Here is a 15,352-nt window from a genome sequence, read left to right on the forward strand (position 1 = left end):
ATTTGAAAAAAAGGCCAAGCATTAACCTCTTCAACCGAGAGATTTAGTTCTCTGATGGGACGTATGACAGGAAGAAAAAGGTAAACACAGAAAATTTGATTCCCTTTGGTTTGTCCCTTTCAAAATTTGATAGGAAAAAGGAAATAATATGTACCTAATCGAAAATATGGAAGGTGAATCGTTGGAGCTACCAGTAAATGGTCAATTCCTCAAACTCTATTTCCAGAATGAAAGGTACCTATCTTGAACTCATTGTAAATATTGTTGTGTGTATTGTAATTATCATATGAAATTTCCAATTTTCTGTTTAAAGTTCCACTTTCACAACATGTTCACTTGTTTAAAAAGACTCCATGTCCAGAAAAGAGAAGTTCATAGACTGCAAGTTCTCGACACATTGCAATCCAATGCCCTATCCCTAGGTGGAGCCAATGTTGTCACCTTCTGAAAAAAGAGTTCCAGCTATACAAAGAGGGGAAGAACAAAGAAGTTTGTAGCGATCTTCCAAGCCACAAAAGTGCTCAAATCTAAATCGGATCCTCTCCACTAGATAGTACTTGGAATAAGCTTTCAAATGGTATATGGAACCCCTCAAATGAACCCAAAATTAGAAGATATAGCCAATTGAAGTTCAGGAGTTTGTTGCCTTTGAAAGGAAAGAAAGAAGAGCATATGGGAGGTCCGGGAGAAAATCGATGATCAAAGGTCTCGGCATATTGGCGATTGGCACACCGGTGGGGTGTCAACTCTAAAAATGTTGCAATATTGTGAGTTGCGATATGTTGGTGTTAAAGCGCCAGGGAGGGCTAATTGTGATTATCAAAGAAGTTCAGTGAAAAAAACCAAGGGCAGGCGGGCCTTTTCTCTCTCCTCTAGAGGGCCGCGTGGTGGAATACAATTGGACCCAATAAATCAACGTGGCATCTGACATCATCATGACGTGACAGTATGAAGGACACGTGGCATGCTGATTTGGCATTTGTAGGGCCCTATGGGGACATATCTGGGTGACATGTGTCACCATTGAGGAAGTGCCAAGTGGTAGCGATGACATCACATTGACAATCGCAAATCAGAGGTTGAATCTTATCGACACTTTGTAACGTAGTGCACATATGGGAAATTGCGATAAAGGGGATCCGATAAGGGGGATAGCCAATGGTCACGGGGAAGCAAGGAACCAAGGGCTAAGTGCGGAAGGTGATTGGTGATCGGCAAAATCTGATATCGCCTCACTCGAAGTTAAATCCCCGATTTGAAAATGCCAATTGAGGAGCTTCGATACTTGGCTCTAGCGCCTTAAGACTAAGCACCTGGTCATAGCCCCCAGTTATATGAAGGAAAAGGGGCCCAAAGCAAAAAGGGCTAAATTGGATCGAAATGTGACATTATATGAGGTCTTTTAATGCAAAAGTCTCGATGTTGTAAAGCCACGATAATATGGTACAAAGCTTTGAAGGCGGATGGGTCAGCAACTGAAGTATTAAATGAAGGGATGGTGCAGTGACAAATCAGTATGGGGAGCTCAAGAAGACTTTATGCCTCAACATGGAGCTCCACTCATTCATAAATGTAAAGGACTGCCCTGACAAACTCTGTTTCTACTTTGTAATAAGCAACCGCAGTCAAACCACTCCCAGCTCCAGAGAATGAGTGATTCAAGCAGTTAAGGCGAAAGCGACAGGGAACTGGCCAAGAGAGCATGAGGCATAATGTAGCAAAAACGCGGTTGGACTAGAGGTAAGCAAAGAGAGTGACATGGAGATATTTTTTATAGGACCATCGTTTGAGTTTCGCTTGGTAATTCTGTTTTGATTGTTTTTATTGCTATTTCTGTTTTGATTTCCAAGAAAAGGACCATTTTGTTGTAATACTTGGAGGCGATAGAGCCTACACACCGAGATAGCTAGTCATGCAGGCAACTGGAAGTTCTAGCTTGAGATATTTTGTAATTTGCATGTTCTCCCTCTCCTTATAAAAGGGAGGAAGAAACACTTAGAAGAGGCTCAAAATTCTAAAGAATAACTACATGTGATTTCTGAGGCTGTATGACTTCCAGATTTGCATCTTTCAGAATATTAATGAAATGGTGGTGATTCCAACCTTCGAGTACTACAATATGTTATCTCTCTGTTAAATTCCATTGTGTTCATGTTTCCTCTTTGATTTCATGTAATTGTAGCTGCCATAAATGTCTCATATGTTCTTATAGATTCATTTGTATTGACTTGTTAAGGCACATGCCTGTATGTATCTTTAAATTGTGCTCCATGAATCATCGCATCCAATTCTCCTTCATCGATTATGTCTATCTTTAACTCAGATAAGTGTAGAAATCTTGACGCTCCAAGCTCTATGTTATGAATGTAAAATTCTTGAGGTTTCAAGATCTATGTGACGAGTTATTCTAACTCCCTCTCTTCCTTCATTTCTCTGCTAACGCTGATTAAACTATAGGTCCTCGAACTACTCGGCCCCCACTAGTTTATACATATATTTTTGTGAGTTGTATATTTAAAAGAGAACCAGAAATACATGGCTTATGTCCTTAGATGAATGAACCAACCCATGACTTTTTATTGTATATATGAATTGATATATGTGTATAAAATGTATATGATGTCTCCAGTTTCCTGAAAACCATATGAGAACATAAAATCTAGATGTTCCAGGCACTCGTCTTGTAAGCAATTTGAGATCGTCTCTGGAAGCGATAACACACTTTATATAAATACAAAGGTCACTTAGGGTTGTACTATGTAAGTGATAAATGTTTCTGTAGAAAGTCCAAGGAAGGTGAAATTGGTAAGGTCCTACATACATACTCTGAAAGAAGAGTGTTTATGATCAAAATATCATGTTTAAGAGCATGGAGGTTTGAATTCTCTTAAAGGCATAATATTTCTCACGCTTATTGAATGAGCAACGAAATAACACCAATAGTATTATTTTCTCTTTTCTAAATAGACTAGGAGAGATTCCATTCATTTATGTTGATATGAGGTATTAATTGAATTCTTTCTAATTATGAAAATTTATTTATAATTCAGCAACCTTCTAGCCATACAAAGAAACAAAAGTCCAACAACAACAAAGGTGGTGACTTTCTCATACTTAGTTTTTTGATGCAATGGGTTTGAGTTGACATGATGACGCATCCAATGAACCTCCACCACCTGACAAACCTGGCAGAATTCCTCCAATGCCACAATCATGTGGTGCTATAATTAATGAAGGGGAGGGAGTGTACCAAGAAGGTGCGCAACATGAAAAATTAGAAAGTACTAACATCGAGTCATCACAATATGATATGACTACCCTCCACACTAACATTAGTAGTATCTTAAGCTCTAGTGGTGGTTCTATTCCACTCCCAAGAAGTTCTTCATCAAGCCCAAGTGTATGTACAAGTTTGACAACAACTCCATGACAACCAAGAATAAACATCCTTAAAGAAATTTATCAAAAGGACTTCTAATCAAGAATATTAGATTTTTATTTATTTTTTGAAATTCAAGATGAACGAAGTTGTTATGGAGATGAAACATAAGATGGAGTTTCTTGTGAGCCAATGGAGAAAATTCTAGCTATTGAGAAGGATGAAACTTGGGATTTGGTTGAAATTCCAATGGATAGTAGAGTGGATATATAAAGATAACATGAGAGTGATGGCATTATTGAAAGGCATATGATGAGGCTAATCATTAAAGGATATGCACGAGTCTATGGTATAGACTATGAAGAAATAGTTGTGCTTATTGCTGGAAGGGATGAAACAAGAACAATGTTAGCATTGACAACCTATCATAAGTGGGAAGTTCACCAAATGGGTGTAAAGTCAAAAATATTGAACAATCACATTGAGAAAGAAATTTATGGGCAACAACCCATAGCTTTTAAGTAAAAGGAAAAATTGTTTTGTCTGTAAACTCAAAAAGGCATTATATGGCACGACACAAGCTCTTAAAGCTTGGTATTCAAGAATCAATACTTGTCTTCAATAGCAAGGCTTTGTTGGAAGTATAAATGAACCAACTTTGTATATAAAACGGATAATTAATGAAATTTTAGTTATTTTTCTTTATGTAGCTTATTTTATTTTTGCAAGTGATAATTCTAGTGTTATGCATGAATTCAAGAAAGCAATGATGAAATATTTTGAAATGACCAATCTTCGTTAATGCATTACTTTCATGGTGTGGAGTTATATCAAGCACATAATAGTGCATTGATTTATCATTTGAAGTATGCTCAATATTTATTGAGGGGATTCATAATGGATACTTCCAAAGAAATGGCATCTTTATTAGCACAAGGTAAACAACTAGGGAAATAAGATTACTGTAACATAATCGATGCAAGACATAATTTGAGATTGGTTGGTAGTCTAATGTACCTTAAAGCTAATATGCCATATATCAGTTTTGCAATAAATCTTACTGTTCAGATTTGTGGTTGATCTACACGAAAATCATATGATAGCAACAAAGAGAATGTGATGTTATATCAAAGGCACAATTGATTCCCATTAATCTCTTTAATGAATATATTTAATTGTTTCTTTAAATACATTTGAGCCATAAAACAATATATTGATTTTAATGGGTGTTGTTGCTACTAACTCTGCACCATCATTCTTATCAAAATTTTACAAGCTCCATTATCAAAGGATACTTTACATTTTTGTTTTTGAATTAATTAACCTACAACAAAACTTGTTCTTAAGTACCTTGTTTAGTGTTTACACTATATATGTTCGTTGTTGACAACCTTTATTTCCATATCATCTCCAAGTTTCACTTAACTTTAATACTTTCAACAATTTCTTTAGAAAAACGTCAAGGTTCATCAAATGAATGGAGCAACCACACAAGGGATTCACTGGAAAACTAATATCTTAGTATGTAGATTCGTATTGGGGATTCATAAATAGTTAAAATGTAATTTAATATATTAGACACTATTAAGGGGGCGAGGGTGTTTTTAATATATATGGAGAGAGAGTTTTAACCTAAACATTCTTTTTCTTGGGTAGGGGATTTTGGGTGGGGGGAGTTAGCAATTGGATGAGATTTTCATTCTTGAGGTTGTTTCATGGAAATGGAATATCTAATGAAGGAGAAGGATTATATATCTCTCAACCTTGTACATATTAGAAATTAGATCTCATTTTCGAGATGAACTATAGGGTAAGTCATTGAACTATGACTATATCCATGAGTATTAGTCTCAACTAACCAAATTTCTCATGATTATGAATAGTCCACATAACACTCATTGCATTGGGTGTACTCATGGGGGTGAAGAAGTGGGTTTGACACTAGTGAAATAAATCACATAACATCAATCATCACCTCTAAGGCTTGGACCTGGTAACTAGGACTTCTAGTCCCTGTACATTATAAAAATTAGATCTCATTTTGAGATTAACTGCATAGTGTAAGTCATTAAAGTATGACCATATCCATGAGTATTAGTCTTAAATAACCAAATTTCTCTTGATTTTGAATTCTCTACATAACTCATTACATTGGGTGTTGTTCATAGGGGTGAAGAAGTGGGATTGCTACTAGTGAAATAAATCACATAAAATCAATCATCACCTCGGAGGTTTGCACCTAGTAACTAGGACTTCTCGGGAGATCAACCATCTCAAGTCTCTTCTAACTCAAGTGTGCCTAACTATGGAGTTTTTCCCACAATCAAGCCCACTTAGTTTGCTACCCCATTCAATGAACCATGAAATTCTTTAAAAAAGAGATGAAATTTGTCACTAATTTTATAATAGAAAGATCTAGAAATGAAGTGGTCTTCTTATTCCTAAGGAAGTTGTTTGATGCTTTTAACTCAAAATTCAAATGGCATATAATAAACAACATTTTCTAAACTAGATGTTATAAATATTGGGATTAATATACGATGGGTAAAAAAAATTAAAGGATATACAAAATGTTGCCCAAAAAAAATGGTACTTACTATACTTTGCGAAAACAAGGGGTTATTTTGTTTGGGAACATGTTTCATATCTAAATTTTGGGAAATAGAAATGAAATCAGGAGTATTATTTAATACTCCAGGAGTACATATGTTGTGCAATAAATTTTCTAAGGGAAAGTCTAGTGAGCCATGAGAATCAAGGAACCAGACATTTGGGAGTGATGGCCTCTTATCTACATGAGCACATCTACAAACTCTTCCTCTTCTACTCCTATAATTATGCGACCCTCCTTTTCTCTCTCAAGGTTTGAAAGTAGAAAACAACATTACAGATTCAGTGCAATTCAAAACTATCACCACAGATCAAAACATATAATTCAAAGTTTCATGATCTGTTTTTTTTTATGAATGGTGAAACCATGCTTTCGAATGAAGTTCCTAGCAAATTATTTGAAAACAAAACCCAGAAAATCTCCAGTGATTTTCTCCACTTACTAGTAAAGACAACCCCGAGTGCGACAAACAAGCTGTGCTGCTCCATTGTGAAATGTTATCAATCCATCGAGATGTGACGGCGAAGAGGGTAAAAGAATGTAAACATTCCATCTATACAATCGCAGACTGAATCGAATCACGATGATCTAATGAGCTTCGATGCAAAATGGGAACCATAATTGGCAGAGAAAACTCTTGCAGCGAAAAACATTATAAACAATGGCGGCGGTACTTGCTTTACGGATTCCGAAAAAGAAAACGACGACACTGTTATTCGTTGGGCTAACATTCTCTCAGATTCAGCTCAGAAGGGCTATAATCTTTGCGACCGGACCACAACGAACTCCTGTCGATAAAATACCTCCCCAGGACTTGAGAGATCTGTGTAAGCAGGGACGATCGAAAGAATTTTCTCTAGTATTAAATGTTATGGAGTACTCTTTAGACTCCGATACTTGCATTTCTCTCTTGTACGCTTGCATCATGGAGAAAGCCTTGCCAGAGGGAAAGCTGATCCACGCCCACATCAATGCAAGGGGGCTCATGGCTGATAGATTTTTAGGGTTCGCGCTTGCCAACATGTATGCCAAATGCGGGAGTTTGTCGGATGCTCGCAAAGTGTTTGATGAATTACCTGAACGAGATGTTCGCTCGTGGACTGTGATGATTGCAGCCTATTCTAGGCATGGATTTGTCGAGGAGGCATTGGCGCTCTTTCGCCAAATGCAACACGTGGGCATTCAACCAGATGAGTTTGTATTTTCTACCATTCTCCCGGTCTGCGCTGAATTGGCAGCTGTGGAACAGGGTATGAAGATCCATAGAGAAATAATTAGAAGGGGATTTCACAGACATAATGGATTTGTGGGAAGTGCCCTGGTGGATATGTATGCGAGATGTGGTAGAGTAGATAGTGCACGTGATGTGTTTGACAAAATGTTTCAGCGAGACGTGGTTTCTTGGACTGCGATGATCGCAGCTTATGCCCAGAATGGGCAGGAAGAACAAGCCCTGAAGCTTTTTCAAGAGATGCAGATGTCAAGCGTGAGGCCGAACGCCAAAACCTTTGCCAATGTTCTTCCTGCGTGCACCAATTTGGCAGCGCTGGAAACAGGCATGGAGATTCATGGAGATATAATTAGGAATGGTTTCCAGTCTCATTTGTTTGTAGATACCGCTCTTATAAACATGTATGCCAAATGTGGACAAACAGACACAGCACGCCATATATTTGACACAATGCCTCAACAGGACACAGTATCTTGGACAGTCATGATTGCAGGATATGCACAGAATGGGAAAATTGATGAAGCCTTAAAGCTGTTTCAGGCAATGCCTGAAAGGAACATAGTTGCATGGACATCAATGATTGCAGGATATGCACAGAATGGACATGCTATGGAAGCCCTGAAACTTTTTCAACAAATGCAATCAGCGGGCATTGTGCTGGACTCAAATATCTTTGCCAGTGTTCTCCCTGCCTTTGCCAGCCTTGCAGCTGTGGAGCATGGGATGCAAATCCATGAAGAAATAATTCGAAGTGGGTTTCATTCAGATGTCACTGTGATTAATGCCCTGATAGACATGTATGCCAAATGCGGGAGCATAGAGAAAGCACGTGGATTATTTAACAAAATGTATCGACGCACTGTCGTCACCTGGACGTCGATTATTGCAGGATATGCTATACATGGCTGTGGCAAGGAAGCCCTAGAATTGTTCCAACAGATGGAACGCTCTGGCATCAAGCCGAACCATGTCACCTTAGTTTGTGTTTTGTCTGCATGCTGCCATGCAGGTATGGTGAATGAAGGCTATCATTACTTCAATTGCATGACTGCATGTTACGGTATTACTCCTATAATGGAGCACTATAGCTGCATGGTTGATCTTCTTGGCCGTGCTGGTCACCTTGATGAAGCACATGATTTTATTAACAAAATGCCTATAAAGCCTGATGCTATGGTGTTTGGATGTTTGCTTGGTGCTTGTAGAATGCATAATAATATTGAGCTAGCAGAACATGTGGCAGAACAACTTTTTGAATTGGCACCTCAAAATTCTGCACCTTATGTGCTTCTCTCAAACATATACGCAACAGCTGGCAGGTGGAGTGACATGGAAAAGGTGCAGAAAATGATGAAAGATAGAGGGGTGAAAAAGACACCTGGTTGCAGTTGGATTGAGGTCAATAAGCAGGTACACACTTTCCTTGTAGGAGACAGGTCACACCCACAAATGCAAAATATATACAAGGAATTGGAAAGGTTGTCTAGGGAGATGAAGGCGGCAGGTTATGCTCCCTCTGCAAGATTCGTGTTGAATGATGTGGAGGAGCAGAATGAAGAAGTCATTTTTCATCATTGCGAGAAGCTAGCAATTGGAATTGGATAATCAAACACATCCCCTGGAGAAATCATTTTAGTTATCAAGTACTTTCATCTCTGTCGTGACTGTCACTCTACAACCAAATTCATCTCCAAGATGGTTACAAAAAAAGTCGCCCTGAGGGATGCCAATTATTACCATAATTTCAAGGATGGACAGTTTTCTTGTGGAAGCTATGGGTGATGATGCTGAATGAAGCAAGCTATGACATTCATTACATCATTTTCATTTTCTGAGAAAGCTAGAGTATATTTTCACCTCGAGAGGAAGAATGATAGTGGAGAGTAAACTCTCAGGAATTCCAATTGTTACCATCATTTCAAGGATGAATGATGTTCGTGTTGGGACCATGGGCAATGCTGACTGAAGCAAGTTATAAACATGGACTACAATATAACAAGCGTAGTCATACTCACAACCTTAGGTAAGAATAATTTTCACCTTTTGACGAAGTGTTATCTGGAGGCTACAGTATATTTTGTCCTTGAGAGGAAGAATCAATATCGGAAATGATATTCTATGCCAAAGTTACCTTTATACATGTCAATGGGCATATAATATTCGTCAAGATATTATTTCCCAAATTCTGATATTCAGTGGGAGAGCTCGTGGATGTTGGTTAGAAAACATCTACTTCCAACGTTAACTTTGGCTTCTTTGCCATTTATATTGGTTGCATTTGATAACCCAAATGCAATATAGGTGCTACATTGAACATGATGATGCAGATTATATGTTGTCTAGAAACTATTTATGGTTTAGAAGCGTAATTTTAGCATATCCCCATTGATGCCTATCTATCTTTGATCACTTATCTTTGGTTTAAGAAAGTAACTAAATTTTAGAGTGATTGTGTTCTTCTGTACGTAGACCCTTTGAAGGGTTAATTTATGCGAAGCAGCTCAATGAGACTTTTCAACTTATACAGGGCACCAAAATATGCTCATTGCAGGGTTGATAGAATGTAATTTGTGGACTGGTTCTTGAATTAAATCATAAAGAAAACACCTACCAAATCCAGAGATTTAGTGTTTTCTATTTAACCAATATCAAGAACATGAAAAGTGCATTTTGCTACCATACCTGCTGAATCACTTGAATTTTTCAAACCAGTCTTTTGCATTAAGCCTTTGAGTAAATGCACTCTAGTGGAAACTTGTTAATAATCTCCTATGCAGCTCTGCCCGTTCCAATTATTGAGGACATGCTTCAGTTGGGGCAGGGTGGTTTGGGGTGGGTGTTCAGTCCTTGCGGACTCACACTTTGGAAAGATGTACATTTTTAATCATCTTCTTAGTGCATAGTGTTGATTCCCAAGGTTAGGATTTGAGACGAAACAATGGTCAGAGATTGGAAAGTCACATGGATGTGAGATTTAAACAATTGTTTTTTAATTTACAACAGTTTCAAGTGGTGACAGGGGTTATTTACTGTTATTACTAATAATGATAATAGTCATAATAATCATCTATTTTAAGGTCACAGCCCAGTGAGACACTAAATTGATGTATGAAACCCTCTTGTTTGTGGTAGAAAGGACTCCTCCATATGACTATTTGACTAAAGAGATTGTAAACATTTTTTCTTTTCTAATCGGATAGTTGTTAATTGTGCTAATTTCTATTTGGAATCTCTGTAGCTGGTTTAGGAGAGTCTAGGCTTGGGTTGTTTCATGATGGAGAATCATACTCCTTTCTTACAATTGATTCAGTTGAATGTGGATATGGTCATATTGGACAAATGATTAGTGGCGTGGAAGATGGGCTCCAAAGCAATGGCATGTTTCACCTTGTACAAGCAGCTGCGATAGAATGCATACATAGAAGGTGTTTTTATTCATTTGTTCAATGAGTCCACAGCGGTGCTAGTGATTTACTCTTGGCAGATTTGGTCTTTGTAAGCACAAAATGACATTTGCGAGGTCTTTGAAGCTTCATGAGTGACGAAAGTTCAAACAGTAGAGCTTTATGTTTGATTGCATTGGAAACTCTACCATCTACGGAAAGTAAAAGTAATCTATAGTGGGCTGGGCAGGAGCAAGTGATCCTAGTGGAGTGTTAGCAACATCGGTTTAGACGTCTTAAATCCTTAGTATTTTAATTTGTGCTACTTGTCTAGTACCAATGACACATTATTTTGTGGTAGACTCGGTCTATTAGTTAAATTGTAAACACTGTCTTTTTTAATAGCTGTAAGTTTTTAATCAAGGCTCCTTAAACTTCTGTGACCGGTCCCAACATTATGGGGTGCAGGATAAACTACATCAAGAGGTGGCACTAGTTGATTTGATAAGAGAGGTGCCCCGGAGTTGGATTGATAGTGTTGCCCCTCATGTTGTATGAGGATCTGCTGTCCCAGTTTGAAGACCCTCCCCTCCCCAAGCAGGTTGCTTGTCGAGTACGTTGATCTTAGATTTATTTCTATTTCAAATGCAAATTCATGTATCTCTCAAAATATCATTTATTTGTCATTTCCATCATACTGGTGAGAGGTGTAGAAGTTGATATCGATTGAGCATTCGATGGACTAGGTGTATATTATTCGTGCATCATACTAGTTAAAGGTTTACAAGTTGATATTGATTGAACATTGGATGGACGAGGTGTATATTCGTGCATCATACTAGTTAGAGGTTTACAAGTTGATATTGATTAAACATTTGATGGACTAGGTGTATATTATTTGTGCACACGGTCATAGACTCAGTTGCTTCCTTGGTGACGGTTTATCTGTTGAGCACTTTGTGGGTGGTAAGACATTCTAAAGGAAGTCATCCACTTGCACATTTATTCTACCTTTTATGATTGTCCCTAGCTCTTATAGCTTGGCTCACACCAATATCACTTGACTTTGGTGGAGTGTCTTGGTGAGATGAGGCATATTTTTCAGATCTATGGATTATTATCATGTCTTATGGCTTATTGCACCGAGAGGCGTATTCTACAGCCCAGTATGTAGGTGATGTGTAAGTATATCACGTTCAATAAAAAAAAAATGTAAAAACAAATTTAATTTTATCAAGTCATGTAAAAAACATCTAATATTAATATTAATACCAGCCTAGATCCATCTTAACTCCAGATCTATCAAGTGCAGAGAGGGATCAAATCTCTTGAGATACAAACCTCTTTTACTATGAAAAAAGATTTGATCCCTCTTAGCGCTTGATAGATCCGGGGTTAAGATGGATCTAGGTTGGTTAGATGGCACACTCCACATCTGCATGGGTTTACATGCTATTCATGTAATCTTCACCTTGGTTATGGAGCACCCTAGGACATGTGAGCATTTTTAGCACTATAATGGCATCACGAGCACATTGACTCATTGTTTGAAGAGAGCACTCTTCCTTGAAACATTTTCATATATAATGGAGCCTTCCAATAGGCATATTGGTTTGACATACAATTACAATTGTTATTCATTTGATTGTTAATTGCCTTAGGTTCGTTGGAGCTGTTTAGAATTGGTTATTCATTTGATTGTTAAATGCCTTAGGTTCTTTGGAGTTGTTTAGCATTGGGAAGTGTTTTTGAGATGGTTGACCATTCCCTTATGTAGAGTGTTCACTTTATCTTTCCTCTATGGCACATATATTGAGGTTTGACCACCTTTTATTACAAATTTGATGGGGTCATCCCCTTATTCTATGGATCTAGATTGCAGTTAGAAGACCTTTCACATGGATTTGTGCTAGATCAAGGTTGTATGCTTCCTCTTTAATAAAGTTATCAATTTAATGATATTCTCCATAGTTTCCATTTCTTTTAGAAGTTACATTTAATGGTTATTATTACCCTCAAATCAAAAAGTGGCACTAGTGGTAGCTCCTTTCCTTTGGTAGTGGTTAAAATTTTGACTTGTATTGTGGTCTTAATAGCCAAATAAAAACCTTAGAATTGATCCTTGATTTAAAAAACGATACTACTAATACTATATATATTTCAAAAGTTTAAATCACAACTTAATTGAAACTATGTCATTGACAACTAACACTATCACAAATAAAATACTCAAAATCGACTACTAAATCGTTACTTGAAAATTTATTTATTTATTTTATTTTTTAAATTTCTATTAAAAAGTAAACAAATTAGAAAAAAATAGCTTTGTAAACAACTTTTTAAAATGAAAAGTACATTTATTATATATATCATAACCCAAATAAAAAGCCTAAAAGAAATACCCTGATGGGGATGGATGACATTGAATTTCGCAATGAAGTCCGATGCAGAGCAACCCCATGGGAATAACAACTAGTGAACACGAGGGAGGAGGCCAAGACAATTGGTGGATGGGGTTTCGAACCCTCGAGAAGGTTGCAATGAGTTTTAAAGGGTGGTGCATTTTCGTTTGACATTATTTTTGCCTTCAGGTTATGGGAGATAGAGGGGGTGGTGCAAATATCGTGGAGTATGCACAGGTTACCACCCTGTGCATGCTCACTCGCTCAATAATCTCAATTTGGGTAACTGTTGCTGGGGTTAGGGGAGTTCAGGGTTTCTTTGATAGTGGTACTCGTTGCTTCATTTGGGATCTTGGCGACAAGGTGCTCACAATTTCTCTTGGTGGTTGGTTCTCCAAGTTGAGGGGAGTTGAAGCGGTCTTCTGACCTGTGGTGAGCGGGATTTAGACAACGTTGGGCACACTTGGATGATTTTTGGTAAGGTTTCTTGTTGGCTCCCATGTCTGCTCTTGTTTCTTTTTGGCCCTCTCAGTGGTTGTGTGTTTCGATTGTGTTCTAGTTATTTGTTTTCGGGCAAATTCTAGGTGTTGTGTATGCTCCAAGCCAAGACATGCTTAGTTTTGGGCTTCTGGAGGTTGGGAAACAACTATGTGTGGATTGTAGGAGTGTGAGGGCCCGCTTTGGATTAGGAGGTCTCCACTTAGGTGTGGCTCTGGTGCACCTGTTGAGTGGGGTAAATTTTGTTGGCTCAATGTGGTGGTTGTGCGTTGTGTTAAAGTTAACAGTGGCATCCCTCGACCGAGGCTTTGGGTGATAGAGCCTAGGTCATATAACATTAGGTATCCTCAGTGTGGGTGCCCCAGATCTTGAATTGTTATGTTGTGGTAGAGGAGTCAGGTCCAGTGAGGAATGGGGCCCTGTGGTCCCTAGGGGGAAGGGGCGACTAGGCGAGCATGGAAGAAGCTGTGGGGGTCGGGCGAGTGGAGTTGAGCGAAGACTTGGAGCATGTCTAGGCTCAGTCAACAAGATGCATTGCTCAACTAGTCTCTCTTTGGATTCCCTAGATGTGTACATTTGCCTTATTTTCACCATGATGGAGGACATGCGCGAATAGTGCCATGACGACTGGAATGAAGTCACTGCATTCCTTAACGATCTGCAACAAAATCAATGGGACATCCTTGATCGTCTAGCTTCTTTGCGATAGGGTTAGAGGCACACAAATCACTGTCTAGACGAATTTGAGGCATGTTTGGCCCATGTGGAGTTTCACACCCATCAAGATTTTGATCATCCAGTTGCTCCAGGTGTTGATAAAGCACCCAATGTTCCTTTTGTTTTGTGATGTTGGTTGGTTGTTTATTTATTTTGTGTGTTTTTTGGGCTATCTGGCCGACTAGTTTATGATCATTATGTAAAGCATGGTAGATTTTCCTTAGTTGTTGTATTTCTCTTTTGGCCAACAAATTTGATCAGGTTGAGGTTGGGAGAGCAAGGGTCCTTTTGATGATCAAATGTAATATCTTGTAGAATTAATAGTTTTTTTTTTTTTTTTGCTGCGTCGAAATGTGCTCTCCAACCCAGTATGATAGAGATGTGCAACATAATGTTGAAGATAATGGAGAATATGTAAATCTAGAGAGATTTAGTTCACTAGAGCCTTAGATAAGGAATTAGTTCCTACTTCTTACACAATTGTTCTAACTTCCCTAGATGTGTGAACACTATATATATTTTTTATTGTAAGATGATTTTAATGTAGAGCATTCTGCTAGAGGCAGTCTCCAGGTAGATCTCCTCACCTGTGAGTTGTCCAGTTAATCAATAAAATTGATTCTTCAGTTTGTTTAACATGCTATCAGAGCTGCAAGTTTGAGAGGGCATGTGAATCTATGAGTGGGGAGCTGGTGTGAAGAAAACTAGCATGGTGAGAAGGCAGAGAAGCAACACATTTTTTTGTAAATTTAATTAAATGTAATCATCGCTCTTTCTGAAGGGAAGAGGGCGATGACCATCGCAGATTCGAAGGGGAAAAACACGATGATTGTCGTTGTCCTTACAACGATTCGGTCCATCGCTTCCTTATATCACGGATTTGCCAGCAAAGGTCGTGATGATATGTGAAATGCATTTTTTTATCACTGTTATTTGAGATGAGGCCGAGGCAGCTGGCGGACTGCTAGGACTGCTAGGACTATTGGCAGTGGCAATGCACATCTAGATCTGCAGCGTCGTTTGTGTTGTCAAGAAAAGAGGAGGAGATATGTTTTGCTGACAGATTTGGAGACTGCATCTGGTCACGAATCCGGCAAAAGAAAGTTGTCGTGATTGTTGTCGATCGGTGGA

At 38.3% G+C, this 15,352-nt stretch overlaps 1 protein-coding gene across 2 annotated transcripts; it reads left to right on the forward strand.

Moving 5' to 3' along the window:
- The first annotated feature begins 6,204 nt into the window (after positions 1–6,204).
- On the forward strand, positions 6,205–9,614 carry LOC149261341 (pentatricopeptide repeat-containing protein At2g13600-like). Of its 2 annotated transcripts, XM_089422015.1 has the most exons (2): positions 6,205–8,230; positions 8,427–8,680. In XM_089422015.1, exons 1-2 carry the CDS (start codon positions 6,652–6,654, stop codon positions 8,447–8,449), a joined length of 1,602 nt encoding a protein of 533 aa, XP_089278141.1. In that variant the 5' UTR covers positions 6,205–6,651; the 3' UTR covers positions 8,450–8,680. The 2 variants fall into 2 exon arrangements, with proteins under 2 accessions (XP_089278141.1, XP_089278138.1); XM_089422012.1 differs by having other exon boundaries at positions 6,208–9,614.
- The last annotated feature ends 5,738 nt before the right edge of the window (positions 9,615–15,352 follow it).

Source organism: Pinus tabuliformis, chromosome 6 (assembly GCF_031772625.1).
Source record: "Pinus tabuliformis cultivar Carrire ecotype Pingquan chromosome 6, CPIR1, whole genome shotgun sequence".
Classification (NCBI taxonomy): domain Eukaryota; kingdom Viridiplantae; phylum Streptophyta; class Pinopsida; order Pinales; family Pinaceae; genus Pinus; species Pinus tabuliformis.